General features: G+C 40.3%; 2 protein-coding genes across 3 annotated transcripts; one reads left to right on the forward strand and one right to left on the reverse strand.

The window, feature by feature from the left end:
• Positions 1–4361: 4361 nt before the first annotated feature.
• On the forward strand, positions 4362–9128 carry LOC104448018 (hypothetical protein). Its single transcript, XM_039316012.1, has 6 exons — positions 4362–4864; positions 6478–6562; positions 6709–6869; positions 8268–8295; positions 8448–8556; positions 8754–9128. Exons 1-6 carry the CDS (start codon positions 4616–4618, stop codon positions 8833–8835), a joined length of 714 nt encoding a protein of 237 aa, XP_039171946.1. The 5' UTR covers positions 4362–4615; the 3' UTR covers positions 8836–9128.
• A 668-nt stretch (positions 9129–9796) lies between these two features.
• Positions 9797–19937, reverse strand: LOC104448016 (hypothetical protein). 2 transcript variants are annotated; one of them, XM_010061784.3, is made up of 22 exons: positions 19584–19937; positions 18481–19079; positions 17538–17785; positions 17339–17410; positions 17100–17234; positions 16862–16980; positions 16426–16749; positions 15960–16047; positions 15780–15885; positions 15515–15628; positions 14400–14563; positions 14153–14273; positions 13729–13953; positions 13436–13626; positions 12716–12883; positions 12518–12623; positions 12239–12376; positions 11843–12004; positions 11537–11737; positions 10873–11067; positions 10716–10787; positions 9797–10323 (listed from the first exon to the last, which is right to left on the reverse strand). In XM_010061784.3, exons 2-22 carry the CDS (start codon positions 18742–18744, stop codon positions 10171–10173), a joined length of 3366 nt encoding a protein of 1121 aa, XP_010060086.2. In that variant the 5' UTR covers positions 18745–19079; positions 19584–19937; the 3' UTR covers positions 9797–10170. The 2 variants fall into 2 exon arrangements, with proteins under 2 accessions (XP_010060086.2, XP_010060087.2); XM_010061785.3 differs by having other exon boundaries at positions 9954–10323; positions 19593–19937.
• Between the last annotated feature and the right edge of the window lie 706 nt (positions 19938–20643).

Genomic DNA, 20643 nt, shown 5'->3' on the forward strand with positions numbered 1-20643 from the left:
CATCCCGAGGACAACATGGTACCTATTACAAATCAAATAATCATCCGATTATTTCGATCTCCATCTCTCCTTCCTTTTTTCTTTTTTTTTTTGGATATATTTTGTTTATGTTCTTAAGTAGGATTAGGACAGGATTTTTGCCCGAAGAAGATAGGAGATACCATCTCAGATAACTTCCGGCACCCGGCATTTCAGTTGATGATGGGTCATCTCGAGGAAAGCCCCTCGTAATGAAATCGAGGGAAGTAGGAAAACGTGGTCTTTCGTCACTTTGCTAATGAATCTGATTGGAAAAAGGCGAGAGTCATCCTGAATCCGAGACGACTTTGAGCTGGGTTGTCCAAGACTTCTCAGTGTCAACCCGTAAATGTCGGATTAACATCCTCGTATTTGGTTGGAATTTCTCCAAGTAAGGAAATATCTTTCATCGAAATTAATTCTTTAATTTTTATTTAAGGAGGCCAAAATTTAATTAGCAACAACATTCGAAAAGTACAAACTCGACTAGATAACTAAACGTAATTAAACTCAATTGAAATTTAATTAATGACACAAAGACCCATGATAAAGATATACGTTGAAATTTAATATAGTTAAGGAAATTAAAAGTACAGCCCACAAAAGCTAAAGATAATTGAAAAATAATATTTGATTTTTTTTTAGGCTTATATGACAGATGACTGGCAATATTTATAATGGTTTTGAAGTAACTATCTTTTGACAGTTTCCAGCGATTGCACTTCCTCAAGTAACTTGCATGTTCCTCTATATCCACCAGCTTCACACCCATGTTCTCGAACCGTCCCATGATCTTTTTTCTTGTATCTATGGTTGTCTCAGAATCTTGCTTTAAGCAATAACTGTTCCCTCAAAAAATGTGTGTCTTTAACTTTAACTGTCTTATCGATTATAAAATTCAGGAAAAATTCTAAATAAAGACATAAAGTACTCTCATTTTCTCAAAGAATAGCTCGAAATGGATTTTATTTCTAAATGGGCCTAAAATATTTAGATTGTCTTAAATAAAGACCCGAAGTAGTTAAATCATTTTAAATAAGGGCCATTGGCCAGCCAATGACTCTTCTAACCATTGGAGAAAGGGTATTTTGATAATAAAAAAATGTAATTATTTTTTTCCTTATCTTTTCCTTTTTTCTTTTTCTTTTTTTTTCCTCCTTTTTCTTTCTTTCCTCCCCGGCCATCAACAATGATGGTTGATGGAGGTCGCTCGCTTGCCAAGGTGAGGGCGACCCTCCAAACGCTCTCACCCAACACTTACGGGGGCTGCTTGACGCAAGCGAGGGTTGCCCTTAGTTGAGTTTGGCGACCTCCACCATGGTCGGCAAAGAGAGTAGGAGAAAAGGAAAAAAAAAATGAAAGAAAAAGAAATAAACAGAAAAAAATTAAAGTAAAATAAGAAAATTCCCTTTGATATGCCCTTTTTTGAAATTAATATGACTACCTCATATCCTTATTTAAGATGATTTTGCCACTTCAAACCTTTATTTGATAAAATGGGGGCATTTTCGGGTTCTTACTTGGAATTTTTCCTAAGATTCAAAATTGCAGTTTAATTTCCTTTCAATAATTATTCATTGCCGACACTTATCTGGACTGCTACTATCCATCATCATATTTCGATAACATGGCACACTGCATTGATGACTACCAATGCCGTTTAACACATGCTAATCTTTATGTTTGCCAATAAACTGGCATATGTGGAATGACAATCAGGTGCCATGCACAGGAAGGGGAAAGCGAACGCATTTAATCCGCGTGGAAAAACTCGGGGTGGGGATTTAAGGGCTCGTGCTCGATCGAGCGAACTAATCAGCAGGTCTAATCGGCGGCGTCTACGACGTCGGTGGGGGAGAGCTCTGATTTATATCGAATCGTTCCCGATCTAAAGGACGTCTCTCCGGTCCATGAATGAACTTAAAAGCGTTCGATGCGTGTGGACCAGGGTGTCCTGCAATTAGTCGTGGGAGGTTCTTTATGTTTGGTGGGGTGGAGATGTCTTGCTAGTGCTTGTCCCCTTCAATCATTGTTCAAGGACGATACATGTTTACAGCACCACCGCGACGAGGACGCGAATGTTCATTGTACCTGTTGCAAATCTGATGGTTGTCCCCTTCAATCAATGTTCAAGGACGATACGTGTTGCAGCACCGCCACGACGGGAACGCGGACGTTCATTGTACCTGCTGAAAATCTGATGCTTCATCCGAGGATTCCCATTCCATCTCTCGTTTTATTTTTTACTTCACTTTTTGAAGATTTGTAATTATGCTGTCCGGTGCAGAAATTTCGCAGGCGCCGCAGCTTCGCCTTTACTGTTCTCTGTATTAGGATTCGTCATGCAAACACAAGGAAATATTGACTGAAGGCGAGAAACAAAATTCGAGAAACAAAATTTATTCTTGTTCATCTTTAAACTAAGGCTATATTCCACAGAGAATTCTACTATAATTAGCATCGCATCTCTCCGTTACAATCCTCAATTACAAGAAAATGAGATTATATATACTCAATAACTATTCACGAGCTCAAGCTTCATAAAATCATGACTCGTGTTTCTTGATGGGGAGTATAAACCACGTCCAAACTCTTTCAAGAGAGAGGAGAGGAGGTGTTGGTGGCTGCAGCTATGGCTATCGTAGTCCCGCTGGTGGCTGGGTGGCCTGCCATCCTTGTCACCGTCCCTTCCCCAGGTGCACCTCCCTTTCCCAATTGTTTTTTGTTTTTCTGGTGGTGCAACGGTGCCAATGACTTCTTGTTTTGATGGATCTGGTATTTTTTGTATTGCTTTACGTTTGCAGTTGGCGCATACAATGCTATGCCAGCATGCAACACTAACTTAAAAGGAACGTCAGATAGACGGATCAGGACAGGATCAGATTGGGTCGGAAAAAAAGAAAAGAAAAAGGAAAACATACATCTGTTTAGCCCTACTTGATTTTCATTATTATTAAGGATCAAGTAGTTGAGGTTGGGCAAGCTGAACCGGGTCCTTCAACGAGGGTCAATTGCTCGAGACTGCCTGAAGATGGTGGGCCTACAGTTACTGGGCCCATTATGAGCCCAGTAGTCGCCAAACGGGCCTGCCCAGGTGTCGTTTCAAGACTAGTCCCATCACTTCATCCTGATTGGTCGTTCCAGGGTACTTTGAGTTTGGGCATTGTAGTTGGGCCGGGGATGGAAATATCTAATTTCAAAAGGCAAAGGCGGGTAATCGGAATACACAAGTCAGACGTTACTATCTGCTGATGAAAATCACGACATATTAGAGCAGTTATTCATTGATAATGGCTCTAAGGTTTAAAAATTATAAATGGATGTTACGATCATGAAGATAAGTTATTAAAAGTAGGAAAATAATATTCACAACAAATTTGGATCAATACGATTTTTTAACAAAAGTTTCTAATACCTCAACATTTTGTCAAAGACTCATGGGCTCAGAGAAGTTTGAGCAAAATGTTGATAATTTCTTTGAGCTCATAAAGTTTTCACTCAGCACTACATTTAATATTTTTGAAATACTCGAAATACTGCTTTTAAGGTTAATGAATTGTTTTTTCAACTTCATTCTCACTAATAATTGTGATAATCTTGTTTTGTCCTCAAAATCACGGTTTGTCTTCTCCTTTGTCAAACCAAACATTCCATATCCGCACATGGTTGCTAGTCCAATGCCCACCAACAGTTGTTGACGTTCTAGGTTCGCGAGTCCAGGTCGTCAAGGTTGTGCGACCCTCGGCGTCACCTCACCTAGCCTCTTCGACGATTCCACCTTGCCAATCAATCACTCTCAAAACACCAACTTCAATTGGTCCATGCTGTTGCCATCATCAAGATCCCTGGTTTATCGGCTTCTCAGGGATCCTTCTTTAGTTCTTAGTCTACGGGGGCTGGTTTTATTGATTCAAGCTCAGATGAAGCTAGGCTGCTTCTTAAATTCTTGGTGATTGTTGGTTTGCATGTCGTTTAGGTTTATTTGGAATTGGGTTGGTTTGACGATGAACTCTGATTCGAATTACACTAATTTCCTTAATCGCTAAATGAGCGGATGGATAAATATTCACATGCCGAAATTCATTCTTCAATAACCAACCATGATTTGATATTCACATAAAAGCAAATTCACATCAAGTCAAAAGAAAAAACTTAGGAAAGTAACTCTGGATTTCCCTAGAACTCCCTGCATTACGAATTCCGTAGACAAATCATTGATCATGGAGGCGAATTACTAATTATAATTGCAAATAAATTATGAGAACGGCAAGTAAGTCAGGAGTCTTAAACTACGAGGAGGTAAACGTATGGGTAGCTTACGACGAAGGTTATGATATTCAAAACCGAAAAAAGAATGATGATGGGGGCGGCCACTAGGCGTGGGACAGGATAGGTAGCGCCGTCGACGAGAATACCATCCCCGTGCCCGACAGCATCAGCAACCAACCCCGACAACCAAAGTAAAATTCCTCCTCCTCGACCTCGGATCTCCTCGAGGAAGTTCGAAGACGCGAGTCTCGGATTCTCCGAAAGAGCGAGTTCCTCCGCCTGGGAAAATCAAAATCTTTTTTTTTTTTTTTTTTTGGTCGAATTCTTCATGGAGGAGGTGGGGGTCGACGACAAGGCAGCTCGCGAATCGGTTCGCGTGAAGCGGAAGACTCTGCAGGTCGTGCTGGAGCAGTGCCAGAGAGCCCTCGAGATGCTCGGCAATGGCGAGGGTGGCGCGGATGCTGACGACGGCGACGGCGACGGCGACGGCGGTGACGGCGACGGCAGCGACGGCGATGGCGCGGAGCCGAGCCGCCGTGACCCGGGGGCTCCCTGCCAAGATCGGGAAGCTGATGAGGTACGGTCGTGGAGGGTGGATTTCGGGTTTTGTCGTTGCGATTTGGAGCTTTTTTCTTGGCGTGTTCAATTGCGTCGTTCGGCTTGGAAATTTGAGCCTAAGAGAAACTTTTGAATTCATGAAATATGCAACTTGATAAATCTGCGGGCGGGGAATTCCCCCCCTCTTTGCTGGAATTGATTCGTATTGCGGTGGTGTTATGGGAAGAATTTAATTCAGTGAAAGTTTCCATCTTTGTTCGTTACTTAAGAGTATGGGTTGAAAATAGCAGATGGAACTACAATTCTTTCTGCTTACATCGAGTAAACTATTGGCACTTGCTTCTTTTTTAGGGGGTCAGAAAGTGTGTAATGCCAAGAGCTGTCATATGTTAATAACGATTTTGAAATCATTAATGGTTGGGTGCTTTCATTTTGGGTAGCAGATATTAATGCAGCATCTGGATGTCAGTTGTATTTGCTGCTATGAATCATTTACATGTTGGTGCTTTGTGCGCTTTAGGTACACAGATTTCAATCATCGTGTTAGAAATTCTGAAAGATTCTCACTTTTAGATCTCATAGACAGCTGTTCATTTTCTTGTATTGGTTATGCGTGATTGATCCCTGTCCAACAGCCAAATCCAGGAAATTAGTCCTGTTGATGGAGCTGATTGTGTTGGAGGTGCTGCATGCTAGTATATAGATGATTTTGCATTCTTGACCGGTTTAACTGAGAGCTACTGTTATACTGCAAAGGTTGTTGCTTCAAAGTAGCATGGCCTCAAGAAAAACTGCTTCTCTGATCAAAATGAGATTTTTATCAAAATATGAGGATCATGTGACAAGCCATTTACCTCGGTGTGCTTTAACGCGTTATAATTTTTCATTAATGTTTTTATATTTTGGTCCTTTTCTTGGTCCCTGGTACTTTGACTTATAGTATTAAGTCTAGGGATTTTACGCCTTTCTATTTTCAGGTCAAATATAAGAAGAATGTTTGACTTCTAAAGTAGGCCTGACGTTGGCTGTGGATTGTTTTCCAGCTTCATCAATGTTTCGGGCTTACGTAGGTCAGAATTGTGATATCATTGGCTTTTTTGCTGGTTGATTGGAGAACTTGTTCTTGGAAGTGAGATTTTGGTAGTCAGATTTGCGATCATACATTTCTAGGACCTATTTTTCATAGTGGAAAAGAATGAAAAATTGGAGAGCAATATTTCCATGACCACATTAGGGTTGTAGAGGACAGCAATTCAACTGGTGATGGGCTTTGCTGTCTTATGAGGGGAGGATTTTTAATTTCTTCCAATTACAAGTGGCTTTGCATAACTATCCATGATGGGCTTTCTGTCATCTGTCGCATATGTAATCTTACAAGAGTGACTTGTGCTTCACTCTCTTTTTTGGTCAGATCTTGCTTCCGACAATTTTTTGTTGATTCTTCGATGGTTCTTAGTTGACAAAAGGTCCTTCCAGTAGAAAATCCAGAAGCACCCTAAAAATAATGAAAGAAAGTTATGATAACAGTTGACCATACTGTTCATTAAGCCATTAGTAAATTTCTGTGGGGAGCTCACCCAGTCATATGTATGTTGTCAAATGATGCATGCTTTTCTTCCTGTTTTAATACAGTTATGCGAGCTTCTGAAATCTAGAGTTGAATGCCCAGAATTCCTGGAAAAGCTTGAGTTTGCTCAGGTGTCAGTTCCTCAAAATGGTATGCTTCCTGTTTTAGTCATAGAATGCGATTCAGAGCTGTTGCCCTTTGGATCCTGGGCACTTTTCAATTGTTAGACTGCATAACTATTCTAATTAATAGTTTGCTTAAGATCAATTGATAGTTATTTTTTCATATGCAAGCAGAGGAAGGTAGCTCTTGGGATATGGTCAATAAAAATGACCTTTGGGATATTGAAAATGCCGATTTGGATGAAGATGATTATGTTCTAGTGAGGCAAGAAGATATTGTAGAGGGTATTGCATGCTTCATGGCTGCATATCTGTCATCTCTCAAGCAGACAAAGGTATGCAAATTCGTTCCCTGAAGTCAGTTAGTTCAAATATTTTGCTTATTTATTTGCATATCGCCTGATGAAAACATTCATTAAGAGCTTTGATGTACTGACATGTTATAAGACATGAAATGCATCACTTGATTAACCAGGGTCAAAGATAGTCACGAATTATGAACACTCAGCCAATATATCATATTTATTACTATGTTGATTGCACTGGATTTTGCATTAGATATTCTTTTGTTTTGATGCTATTAGAATGATTTATTCAATAAGAACTTGTCTGGTGTGGTTGGACAATCAACTATTGACACTAGTAGAGAAAAGTTACATTGGAGCAGAATAAGTGGTGGTACATCCTGGAAATTGGAGGTCACTTTATTCCACTGGATTTACTTTAGGCCACTTTCTCTGGTATATCTGGCATTGGTGTGATCATTAGGTGCACCAGCAGCATATGGCCTAATGTATCTGATCCAGTGGATCATGTGGGTCCCATATGGGATCCACCTTACCCAGTGGATCATCTGGAGCCTACGGCTCCGGATGCAGGCAGTAATGTCTCCTGAAACTGTGATAAATGTTGGTTAATCTGATGTTTTGGTCAATGGAAAGTTGATGACTGCACTGTTAAGTTCTTCAGACTTCCAACAGTGTTGTGATTGTAAAGAGCTCATACAACCTGGACCTACTAAGGTCTACACACCTGGGCTCATACTGCTTTGACATGAGAACAATTCATAATGCATCATTTTACTTATATGTACCAAATTTAAAGGAGCTCCGGACTGCCCTATTTCCTGAATGATGCAACTTATGCTGCTTTTAGGTTAGCACAGAATATATTCCACTAGAACTTTGTTCTGCATCAATGTATGATGGATGCTGATTGTAGCAGTGTCTTATAGCATGTGTCTTGAATGATAGAGATCAGAGGAACCTGTTCCGTTTTAGATGATTGAAAAATTGTGTCACCTGCTTGAGAAGCATCAACTATTGCCTCTGATCTTCAGCAAGGCATGCTTGTTCCTTCCCCATGGCATGATGGACATGCATTTCAGCAACTCACGGTTTTCCAACCTCAGAGCGCTTTGAATCTTAAAGAAGGCAAATATTTCTTTATTTGAAGTTGTTAATAGAGGTTTCTTATATATATCTGTCCTACAGATTGGTTACATAATTTCATAAGCTTCATATATTGTAAAGGCATAATGGAACTGAGGTCATATTTCAAGTTTATGTGCATTTTTCTTGAAAAGTTATGCATTAAAAGGCCTGGCATATTTAATAAATGATCAAATCATGTCATAGGCATACTCATTTGGTGCTAAGTTTTCAATATAAGCATGATTGGAATATACCTCAGGTGCATATGACTTTGCTAACAGAGCCCCTGTGTGATTTCAGGAATTAACTCCTAATCAACTCCAAGCAGGTCAGACATTGGGGCCTCTCAGTCGTTTTACTGTATTTTCCTACTAGTCACAAAAAGTACTTGATAGGCTGTCAGTGCATGGAAAGGGGATAACATTTTATACATCACTGGTTGATAAGAAGAGTCCTGACATACTTTCAATTTCCTATTAGCTCTTAGCAAGACATTCTCTGTGAAAAAGAAGAAAGGAAAGCTCCGGAAGGCATGGGATGGGAGCAAAGTCATCTATAACGTAGCATCCTGGGGGGCAACAGCCATTGGGTGTGTCTTTTAGTTAATCTCCTTTCAATTATTGGTTTATTATTTTTTCCTATATTTTCTATGCTGGAGCATGTTTGTCCTTTTAGACAATTCTCGACCTCCATGCTCCTGCAGATTAGCTCGCTTTTGACATTTGCAATGAACTCTCTCTCTCTCTCTCTCTCAATGTAATTGTGGTCAATGTCTGTTCTTTTCAGGATCTATCAGAACCCAGTACTTCTCAGGGTTGCCTCAAATGCCTTTTGGACTTCTTGTCATGTTATATCAAAGCTTCTCTGAACTTCACGATCTGCCTGAAGAGGAGCTTAATTAGTTCATTCCATACCTGTGCTGCCAATGCAGTCTGATGTTGTCCACGTTGTTTGACATTGGTGCATTAATTAGGCTTTCCAGTTTGATTTATTACCCTCTGGTGTCACCAAAATCGTGTAAATGAGTGTCTGTTCTATATTTCGAGTTTGGATACAAATGTGTAAAAATTATCTGCTATTGAATGCAGAACTGGTCTTACGTCTTCTCTCAGTACTTTGCAGTGTTAAGAACACATGCACTCAGCATGCATTAGGACTTTACGACTCATTTCCTATTTGTGTTGCAGAGCCCATCAGAAACATACAACTGCCAAGCCATCCTCCTTGCTTGATTCGGCTTTGTACTCTCGGCCATTATGTGACTCAAGATCTTCCACCTTGAATTCAGACTTTTTAACTCTTGAAAATCTTGAACATCTCGAGTATTGTCACTTTCAGGGGGACTTGATCGATAATCTTGTTCTTTTTAACTCGAGTATTGTCATGTCAAGGGGAACTTTTTTTTTTTTTTTTTTTGACAAGATGTCAAGGGGAACTTGATCGATAATATTTTTCATTAATTGCACCCCCACAGCAATAAATGATTTTATTATTTACTCAGAGAGTCCATCCATCTTACGAAACTCTATTCATTGCATATTTATCTTTACACAAAACGTCTAAATCAGATATCAATTTGCCAACTGTCCAATTCAGCTATGCATACTTATTTCGGTCAACTATAATATTGCAGTAACTTGGTAAAGCAATCTTAACCAATTCTTAAGTTCTCTGATCTCTGCTCTCGAAATGTTTAATTGTATCAAGGCAACATGATATTTGCATGTCCAGAAATAACCCTGGTCTGATCTCCCGAGTTAATTGGAGCAGTAGAGGAGTTATCCTAGTCATTAAAATGCCAACAATTCGTGAAAAGTTAGAATAAAACGAGGGAAAAAACAAAACTATTGCATTGACATATGCACATTACATAAAAACTATAAATATGAGCATAGCTTTCTGTCACTTTGAAGACCAATATGGTAACAGACCCTAATGGTATTAACTCTACTGACAATACTATGCTTGGAGCAGCAGAGTTGCTTGCTCCCTCTACAAAATTGCCGCAAGAGTCAATAAAAAAATTGTAATACTCTCAATGCCACGTGCGTTCCGGCAGACAGAAAGATTGCAGGAGAAGACTTCAGGAAAAGTGTTCTCTGCTCCGGCATCCTGCCCTATCGCTAACCATGCGATGGCTTCATATCTCAGGCTCCTAAAGTCCAGCTTACTTGATCTTCAACTCAAGTCTATATACACAAGCCTAATAGTAAAATGTGCTGTCCTTGTGATTAGGAGCATCCTTGCACAGTATCGACCGCACTTCCATTATCGATCTAGGAGGTTCAACGTCTTTTTCTTGCAGAGTGTTCCCAAGAAGCTGTTGCATTTGTGAGGCAAAAGTATCATCCAAGATCTGCGCAGGTAATGCTAAAGTTATCACCATCTGGAAGGAAAAGGAGAGAGTAGAAAAGCAAGCAGATGGAATTTCCTAACTCAATGTCGAGCTAAGCACATGCTTTTAAAGTATTCCTTTTCCATGAAATTGGGATTCCTTTCATCCGAAACACATTTATATATACTTCCACTGATTGAAATGTATAGCAAAAAAAAAAAAAGGTACCAAGCTGACTCTTTTGAAACGGTGCCTGTGCCCTATTAACAATTAGTGTAGATAAAAGCTGATCTTGTGAACAAGCAGTTAAACTGAGCAAGGTATCCTAAATATTTGCCAGTGATGCTCTATGCATGCTCTTCTACTCTATTAATCACTGTCAGATAAACAAATCTTAAGATTCTTCTACTTACAGATACAGCAATTCGTGAACCTTTATACCACGACCTGTTCTCCTTCCTGTTCTCCAGGAAACTCAGAACATCCTGCATCAACGATGACACAAATCCTATTATTTCAGTCATCAGGAAACTGCAACAATCTGTATCGATTCATTTGAGCATAATCTACCTGTCCCATCCGGTCCCAGTAACCTCGGCAAAGAGCGACAAAGACATGAGTTTCAACAACCGTGTGGAGATGATTCATTGTTTCCGTCAGCTGCTCTCTCAGGGGTTGCATTCTACCCCGTACATCCGATTCCACCACAGTCCCTTTGGAATCTTGCAGAACCTTTTTCAGTTTTGTAGAGGCCTGTAACTTTGACTAGAAGACAAAAAAACAAACTGGAAGTAAGAGACGCGAGGAGATTGAAATAATGAGTGATGCAAGTTTACAGGATAAGCACTACTAAATAAGTTCAAAGTTAAAAGCGCAACTCACTAAAATTAGCATGATAATCAAATAATCCAACAACGAGGCAATAAGAAAGCAAGAGCCTTTGGAAGGATGACTCCATAAAGAAACTCAAGCTTGCAAGTCCTTGCAAAAAATAGGGGCCTTCCACCATAGGGAACCACCAGCTATTAGATATGACTTCTAGTGTAACAGGCACCCTTTCTCTGGGACTCTCCATACTACAAGATCCAAGACTACTTTTTTGCCAACTTTTGAAAGCACATGCTCATTTCGAAATTGCATGGACACAAGATCAGATTATACTTTAACATCTGACATTTCCATATAAAAATAATAACTTTTATAGAAATTATCAATGATGTGAGTCGATACTAACATTCTCGGCGAGTTTTTCCACAACAGCCTGCAGATAGTTTCTGAATTTGGCTCTCAGCATGACTGTCACTTCACTGAGACGCTCTCCAGGAGCAGCATTTCCACTGATGGGCATGCAGGAACCCCATGACTTGAACTGGAGTTCTATCTTAGGACGCAAGACATCGAGCATTCTCTTCAGGGAATTTAGAAGTAACCCAAGCTGCACGCAAGCATCATTAGGACACCAAATCATATGTGACAAACACCAGAGGAACTTCAAAATATCAATTAATGGACTGGGAGACTTCATAAAATAAAGACTCACCTCATCAGGCACAGTGTAGGAGCATACTGATCGCTTTGCAAGTTTCTGAACATACTTAAGGCCAAATTTCTTAGGTGTTAGATTATCCTTTAAAGGTGAGAGGACATCTGCATACTGTTTGTCCAGAGATTCCACCACTGCCTTTTCGATATCAGCAATAGCCTATTCAGCAAAAGAATTACAGCTATATTACAAAAGGCTTTCCATCTTTATATCCTCCAAAAGAACAAGTTTACCTCCTTTTTTAAAAATCTTTTCAAGTAGAAAATAAACTCACGCACTGGCACATGCCGAGATAAATTAAAGAAAAGAAGAAGAAATATTTGAACAAGTATAATCAATATTAGCAACTTCATTTAAATGGATAAAGAGCAATAGATAATCATGTTGACATACATTTTCGAGCACAAATATGTACTCTGGCCACCTGCAAATAATGATTTCATACTCATTCAGCATCTCTCTCAGCCGATCATACATTTCATCCACGAAGGGAGTCGTAGAATGTTGAGTCCTAACACCTGACCATTTCACCTGCAAAGTGATGGAAGTGTCGACCAGATTAAGATTCTTGAAACAAAAGCAACCAATCTGGTAGGCCTTCTATTCCATTGCGAAAGTGCAAATCAGATAAGAATATGAGATTGAATGCATGACAACCTTGCAAACTCATACCTTGTCTAATTTACATGACTCAAGTAAGGCCAGGCGCTTATCTTGAATCCATACCAAAATATACAGATGGAACAATTCTTTAGCATCGACGCCACCTTTCACAGTACTGAAAATTTTGAGAAGAAAAAAAATGGTGTTAATTTCATCCAAGGCACTGTGTCACATAGAGTAGTAGTGTATTTCATTACAGTTCCCTACCTGATTTTCCAGCTAGCAAGATCCCTCTGAAAATCAGATGTAGCAATGACAAGCTCTGCCACAGGAGGGGACGGACCAGAGGGTGGGCAAGCAGTAAGAAATGCACGCAATCTATTGCATAACTCACTGCTGTATATTGCTGAAGATAAATTTGGCAGGTCAAGGAAACTGCAACAAAAAATTATCATCAGAATAATTGCAGGACTCAGTAACTGTTCTACCAAGAAAGCAACAGAAATGTGCAGACATTCCACACAAGATGCCCCCAAGAAAATAGCATTTTGCAAGATCGCATGTGGATGAGTTGCATGTGCAATCTTGTTCCATGAAGTTGCAACCTTGATGTTCTACTCATGCATGTGCAACTAGCACAAGAAAATACCTCGGGTGGTCAACAAAATGTGGCTAGTATTGGCAGCAATCTTGCAAGTGCAAGTAGTGTGAGAGCAATAGAATGCTGTGGCTACTAAAAGAACCCAGCTAGTTTTCATAGCAGATAAGGAGTATTACTGTTGTACTTTAGTGACACCAGTGTTAACAATGAAAAAGCTTGAGAGTAGTCACATAACCATTTTTCGTGCTTAGTTCTGAACCAAATTGTAAGAAATTGACATGCATTATCAAAGCTCAAATGCAATGCTGAATGCTGATGCTGAATGCAAATGCAACTAATTTTCCAGAACAAGCCTTTTGTGTCTTGCAATGAGCATGAGAGCATACCTAGGCAGTATATGCTGATTATGGATCTCAATATCCGTAGAAATTTCATTCTTTATATTCATGCAAAGTGCGGTCATCTTCTGGTAGGCAGTGGACATAGATACAGGATCCATCAGCATAAACTCAGTATTGCTTGTAACATATTCATCAGTCTCAGTCAAGTGTCTTCTTGATCTTTTTCTGGCGGCAGTCTGCAAGCAAAATGCAGGTTAATAAGGTAAAAAGGAATTAAGAGTAAACAAATCGCACAAATAAAGGAAGTCGGCATTTGGGAGTATGCCAGTATCTTGGACCTGGAAATACTGACACAGGCTAGTCTGTGCCTCGGGAGACAGTATATCATGAAGCAGCGTATATAATTTGATAGCAGGTTCCAAGGCAGGTGCAGCAACCCCAGTTGCGGGCCTGAAAACATCCATAATCCCCGAGAGTGTTGACTCATCCAGTGACTTGTAGTTCTCAAAAACAAGAGCAAGGATCTGCTCAATCTGCTCCTTGGCTTCTCCCAATATGCGGTTCTATTGAAGCGAGTGAAGATAGTACATAAAATTCAGGATGAATGCACTCAAGCATAAAGCCCAGAATTGAAAGGACTGAAGAAGAAAAGAAGCTATCAAAGAAAATAAAAAAGTTGTACAAAAGGCAACAGAGGCAGTCCCACCATCTAACACAATCAAATTCTTATGACGGGAAAAGAACTCCAAAGCTGAAATTTACCTCCTGATGGCTTAATGTGCCTCTACTTTGGCCCTTCATAAGTACAGGGATCAATAAGTCATACACCAGTTTAAGGCAGTCAGCAGTTGGAGTGGCCACATCCATTATGTATGAAAGGTATCTGCAGAGAATGTGAAAATCTCAACCACAACAGGAAATTGCCAGAAAAGATAGAACGATGTTTATTGATTGACGACATCATTAACAACTCCAACAGAAAGTGCAGCGAAACCAACCGTCTCCCTACCTCAGCTTGGCGTAGACTTCAGAAACTCCATAATATGAAGCAAACTCTGTTAAAAGCCATTTCCAAGGATCATCCAACAACAGGCTCCTTTGTTGAAACTGCTGCACCTTCATAGCAACTTCTAGGACCAGGTCATATGCAACAGTTTCTGCAACAGTTCCATACTAGAATCCAAAGAAACAGGAAGTCAACAACAGCCAAGAGAAGACATTAAAATTCAAATCATCCACAAGTGTTCAAGAAAGAACTGAGATATTGACAGATCATTAAAGGGATAAGCATGTCCCTCAATCAAACAAAGAATCACTGCATTAAACCATGGTAAGTCTCTGAGCTGCTTAGATTGCAGGAACCATGGTAAATCTCTGAGCTGCTCAGTTGGCAGAGTAAACCATGGTAAGTCTTTGAGCTGCTTAATTTGCAGAGTTCCCACCCGACAGTTCAACTGTGACCCAGGGCCTTAGCAGGTTCTCAGAGAAGTAAATAGGTGATTGCAATCGACAGAAACCTCTAAACAGTTGTTACTAGCCACACATAGCTCCGCACAATAAGGAAGCAAGAAGGCTGGAAAGCTTATTCTAAAAGCATTTTCGGATTCTGCTCCAATGTTCTTCCCTAGTTAATTTAATAATTTTTTAATTCTAAGATACTTCTTACTATAGATATCCATCTTCTATCCCAGTAACTTCCTGTGGATTAGAAGGAAACCTCATTTAGTCTGGTTGAAATGTGCAAAAGGATGCATGATGACACGTATTTCTGGACAAGAAAGGAAATTTCTGAAAGATCAAATTTACGACTTCAAACCAGAAAATTGCAAAACTTTTACTCTCCTCTCTGACATGGCCTTTGTTAGAAAACAGGATTATAAAAACAGCTGCCCTCAGCAGTTTGAAGATACTCTGTTATCAGCTTCTTAATATCACATGCTCTACTTTAATGACCACAGAAGTCAGAGCCAACTTGGACACAAAAACTTAACAATTTGTGTTTGTATAGTCGTAGGTATCTACATGAGATCTCAGATACGTCATGTAGAAAACTAGAAAGTAATGATAATCTAAACTTACTCAACAAAGCACAAGTATCAATCTAATGCTACTAAAGAAACTCACCTTGAGATGACTATTGTCTTCAGAACTAGTTGAGTAATTTATATATAACTGCAGTTTCCCTACAAGCTCATGATCTGGCTCACGATAAATAGACCACCAGCGCAACTTGTCAGCCTGAATCCAATATCAAGACAAGCTTATGTTATCTTCCTCACTGAAAAATCTATCAGGAGCCGAGAGTAACCACCCCAACAAAGTATTGCCCAAGTTAAAACTTCTGCAGGAACTAAGAACTTGTATTGAAAAAGTCATTACAAGAAGTTACCGGGTCATCGGCAATACTTGCCACCTGTGCCAGGACACGACCATAATGCTTCCCCTTCGAATCCTGAACTTCAACAATTAGATCATCTCCTGCGCCATCTGGAAAGCTGTAGAGTTGTTCAATAAATTTTTTCTTGCACGATAGAATTACAAAGAGTTGAAAATGACACAGATGACTTACAAGACATGAGTTTCACCAGATCCAGGTTGTATGCGTATGGCATCTTCTTCACTTGTACTTTTCAGTCTCAACAGACAAGAGTATGTTTCTGATGATGTTTGATATAAAATGTTTGGTCCATGAGTTAAGTAGCGATAGATTTCTAAAGAAAATGAAACTGAAACATATCATGCTGTTGTGAGGAACAATATACATTCATTGCTCAAACTAAGCCCCTATTTCCGTATTCCATATGGCTAGTTTGCTCACATTTCTAAGAAACTGGCAAAAGAACTTCTTGCCCTATAGATTCTCATGTTCTAAGTTGCATAGTAGATGGACTAGTTAATTGTCTGTCATCCCCAGTTTACATCTCAAAGTCCTTATAGGTGCTCGCTAACTAAACATATCAGCAATTGCAGATATATAGTAAAACACAGGGCTTTCACTTCCCACCACTAGGAAGGCACCGTGAATCTTCATTTACCTTGCACAACCTCATATGATGTTGAGCTGTTACGCAGACTTGTCACCCCAGTTTTCAGAAGTCCAGAGACTTGCTTCAAGTAACGAGAACTGGCATTTACATACGCCAAGCTCTGGCGTGAGAAGGAACCCTTTGCTGGAATTCTGGGCGCTCTGCGGGCATTTCCAAGAGATTGCCATTTAGAGGACAGAGTTGACTGAATGTTGGAGAAGTTATGTCGTAGAACTTCCATTTTTAGAGATGGCATTCTCAATGATGAAGGTGTCCTCAGAGCTAGTATATTGCATCCCGTAGGGGGATCCAGGACTGTTTTAACTTTCCTTACTGCAAAAGGTAAGGACATCTTAGGAGCTTGGAGTCTATACAAACAAAATTATATGCAGCTTAAGAATTGAGACAAATAAGTTATAGTGACAAACAAAGGATGATAGAATACCTTGAACCTTCATCTTGCCAATAATTTTCTTGGGTTTTGGTGCAGCTCCCTCACTGGCAAGCTCAGCCGATCGCTTAGACAGGAGTTCCTCCTCTGACTGCAGGAGAACTTGCTGCAAGCTGTAGAACACAAGGTTTCAGGTAGCTGACCATTAACTTGACAAAGCAAGAGGGAAAGCAATTCTGACGCAAAAAGAATTCATGTCAGAAACCATGTTGAAAAAGAAAGGCCTACTCACCCAAATGCATCCCTCAGCAGAAGACACTCATTTTCCAGAAACCTAGGAGCCTCCATGCAGCCCCTAGCCCAAGCATTGAGGCAAAGGCGTACACATGCGTCATATGCTATCACACCATGCCAAGGACCCAATGCACTGCATAGTATTTAAAGTAAAGGAAACAGAATAAACAACAGATTACAGGTCAAAAGAACTGTTTATCGTCAACAGAAGCCACAACTACGATCATCAAATGTTACCTTGCATGAAACGCTGGAAGACGAGGAGGGTGTGAACTGGAGGGCAAAATAGTTTCTGCACTAGGAGTAGCCCTGTGGATTGGGAGCAAGCCATAATGTGAGTGTCAATTCCGGAGAAAATCAGTAAAAAGCTTTTTTAGTGCTTTGTGCACGGATATATGGTTTTAATGGAGAGAGCAATTACAAAGCTTCAACACACCTGACAAATTGCTCTGCACTCTTACTTGCACTTTCATTCCCATTATTCCCAGATGTTGATTTAACTGTTTCTGGGGCATTGGTAGCTTTGAGACCTGCAGAGTCCTGAATTCCTGCTCTACTTTGAGCTCGAGAGGCTGGTGTTTGTTCAACTGGTTTTCTGATTTCATGGGCAGAACTGCTAAAAGGAGGCGCACTGGGAATATCATCATCTGAATATTTACCATTCTGCATTTTTCTGGCACTATCCTGCAAAAGAGGCTACTTCAGCAAAATGATCAACTTTACAAGGATTCTGAACTCAAATCTCTGGTTACTACTTCCATCCAACTAAGAAGTTTCTTGAAACAGTAACAATACCAATAATGGACACCAGTTGCCAACAAATTGGAAAACCTGCTTACAACTCCAAACGCGCATGTGCATAGTCAAAGTTAAATGCCAATATTAAGAGTAACAGACTAGTGACCTACAATAGCCCTAATCACAATAAAGCAGAAAACTGCGGATTATGCTATTTTAACCATTTCATAGAGGATCTTCATCACGTTCAATCAGTATAGCATGCCAGCTTGTTTGTATTTATCTACTGCAGATATTAATACGCATCAGCAGAGAGTAATTGCTTATAGATAAACATGCAACTTTTTCAATCAATAGTGTACCCCATTGCTGCTTGGGAACAACACTCTTGAATTCATGCATCATTTAGCAATATAGTCTATGATCTATCTTAAACTCTAGGTATTGTTCTGCTGGCCATTGTTCTTATAGACATTTGAACAAATATACCTTGATCACCGCATGCGAAAGGTAGGATTACTCCATCATCAAGCGCATATGCAGTGTCATATTGGATACAAAAAATACCAGATATGCTGAATTTCAGATAAGACTAACTCAATTAAAGGCAGATTATTATTTTTTCTTTTAAAAAGACAAACCTTCACAGCAGTAGATTCTGTATTAACTCGTGAAGGCACGCTCGAGGCATATCCTTCAGAACCATATGCTCTACTCCGTGGAATAGTCCCATTTATGCTACCGACTTGTGTGCTAGAGAATTCTGAGCTAGCAGCTGAATCAGATGACTCATCCTCCTCTGTGTAGCCATTCTGTCTAACTGGGTACCTCCCATTCCCTTTTACTCTTATATTAGCCTGTCGACCCACCATTGTTTCCACCGAAGAACTGACATCTGAGTACATTGAATCAGTGGTATATCGTGGCTGGCCTTGCAAGGGTTCCTCAATCCATGAGCCTTTCGATTGCCAACTCTTTCATCTCGAGGAGACGAATCCAGGGAGTAACGGCCACCATAAACTTCTTCTTCTGAATCGGTGATCTCGTCATTCTCTGTCCCCGACCCACTGTCCTCGACATTGCGATGAATAGTACTTGCCACTGGGATTGCACTTGCAGGGAGATGGCCACTACGGAACTTTGACGTCGGAGGCAGTACAAAACCGTGGCCACCTTTTCGTGTGCCAATGACAGGATCCATCCTCGTCCTCAGAGTCGAATGTGGGAGCGCACCGTTATTCTGAAAAGGAACAAGAACCACACTCACACATCAAAATCATTGCAACAAAATCGATTAACTGAAAGCTTTGAAAATCACAGTCCCCAACTCATGTGGCAGGAAACGACAGAATCTGAGGAAATCTGCACCAACCGTATGAGAAATTGCACAACTTTAATTGCGTCGAAGTGAATAATAAATCACGAGAAACCATATAAAGAATTGCAAATCTCCATCCAATATTTCTTTCGAACAACAAGGAAGCAGCACTCATACAGAGAGAAACACAGAAACAAATCCAAAAACAGAGAATGTAGCTTCTCTAGAGGATGTTAAGACATCAAACGGAGAGAAATCCGCAATCTCGCCAGTCGCTTCGACAGCATCAAACATCAAAAGAACAAAACTATGCGAAGTGCCCCGAGATCACCATCACCAACAAAAGAAAAGACCCACAAACGAAAAACCCAAAATTTAACACCGCAATAGAAAAAGGAGAAACTTTGACCCGGGGAAGAGGCCGACCTCTCTTACCCATCTGAGGGCATTGGTGTCCAGGCCGTCGGTGAACATCTTTTTTCCACCCAGCAAGTGAAATTCCTCCTACCCAACGGAAATCCTCAGATCCTCGACTCCAGGTGGGAAAACGCGAACGCGCAGCCGGGTGCGTCGTCTCGACGCCGCGCACGAGGAGCTTCGGAGACGTAACGCTAATGCGGAAGCGCACTTAAAGCGCCTAAACTACTGAGCAGTGCAGTGCAGTGCAGAGCAGAGCACGAGATTAGGGAAGAGAGAGAATGTGCGCTTGCTTGGCTCTTCTGCTGCGGAAGATTTCCTACTTCAGCTTCTGGGATGCACTACGGCTTCTCTCCAGAAGGAGGCAGCAGAATATGGGGGACTGTCGCTCTCCCTGAAAATAAAAAATAAAAATAAAAAAAACCATAAAAAAACGAAATTCGTGATTTTTCTTTTTTATTGTTAATATCATTATCGTCGTCGTTATGTAAATTTTCTCCCAATACGAAAGATTCCCCTTTTTTTTTTTAATTTTCTCTTCTTCTTTTTTTTTTTTCCTTGCGAGCGAGACCAATAATTCGAAGACAGTTTGTCAGACGGTGTCGTTTAGTGGTTAGTACCGCCCCGTTCGGAGAAAGGGGAACGTCGTCGGATTTGGAACACGGTCCATGTGGGCCCCGTCTCGGGTGATTATTTAGGAGGGGAAATTTTAATTAGAATAAGAAAAATGACATAAATAATCTTGAATTTTGACCAAATATGAAATGTGATCCCTGAATTAACATGAATCGTGTTTAACATAATCCCACAAAATAAATTAAAAGTTAGAATTAAGGAATTATTCGAGTGATAATTTATTAAAATAATTATTTCCTTTAAATTTGCGCCGAAGCAAAAGGGATGGGCACGTGGTAAAAGGCGACGGGAGTGGGGAGCAACGGGAAGTACGACGTGGCAGCGAGAGAGAGAGAGGAGCTGGCCTTTTCTTGTTGGCTAAGTTTTAAGGTTTTTTTAACAATAAAAATAGACAAAAATCCTTAAACAGTCGAACGTTGGGAAAGTGGGGCCC

Source organism: Eucalyptus grandis, chromosome 6 (assembly GCF_016545825.1).
Source record: "Eucalyptus grandis isolate ANBG69807.140 chromosome 6, ASM1654582v1, whole genome shotgun sequence".
NCBI classification, from domain to species: Eukaryota; Viridiplantae; Streptophyta; class Magnoliopsida; order Myrtales; family Myrtaceae; genus Eucalyptus; species Eucalyptus grandis.

What these genes read in the sequence shown, in the direction of transcription:
- LOC104448018 (XM_039316012.1), top strand. Translation starts at nt 4,616, where the DNA reads ATGGAGGAGGTGGGGGTCGACGACAAGGCAGCTCGCGAATCGGTTCGC. An exon ending in CATCTCTCAAGCAGACAAAG is followed by an intron (nt 6,870 to 8,267) that starts GTATGCAAATTC and finishes GTGTGATTTCAG; the next exon opens with GAATTAACTCCTAATCAACT. An exon ending in TCCTAATCAACTCCAAGCAG is followed by an intron (nt 8,296 to 8,447) that starts GTCAGACATTGG and finishes ATTTCCTATTAG; the next exon opens with CTCTTAGCAAGACATTCTCT.
- LOC104448016 (XM_010061784.3), bottom strand. Translation starts at nt 18,744, where the DNA reads ATGTACTCAGATGTCAGTTCTTCGGTGGAAACAATGGTGGGTCGACAG. An exon ending in CTGCTGAGGGATGCATTTGG is followed by an intron (nt 16,981 to 17,099) that starts GTGAGTAGGCCT and finishes TGTGTTCTACAG; the next exon opens with CTTGCAGCAAGTTCTCCTGC. An exon ending in CAAGTATTGCCGATGACCCG is followed by an intron (nt 15,629 to 15,779) that starts GTAACTTCTTGT and finishes TATTGGATTCAG; the next exon opens with GCTGACAAGTTGCGCTGGTG.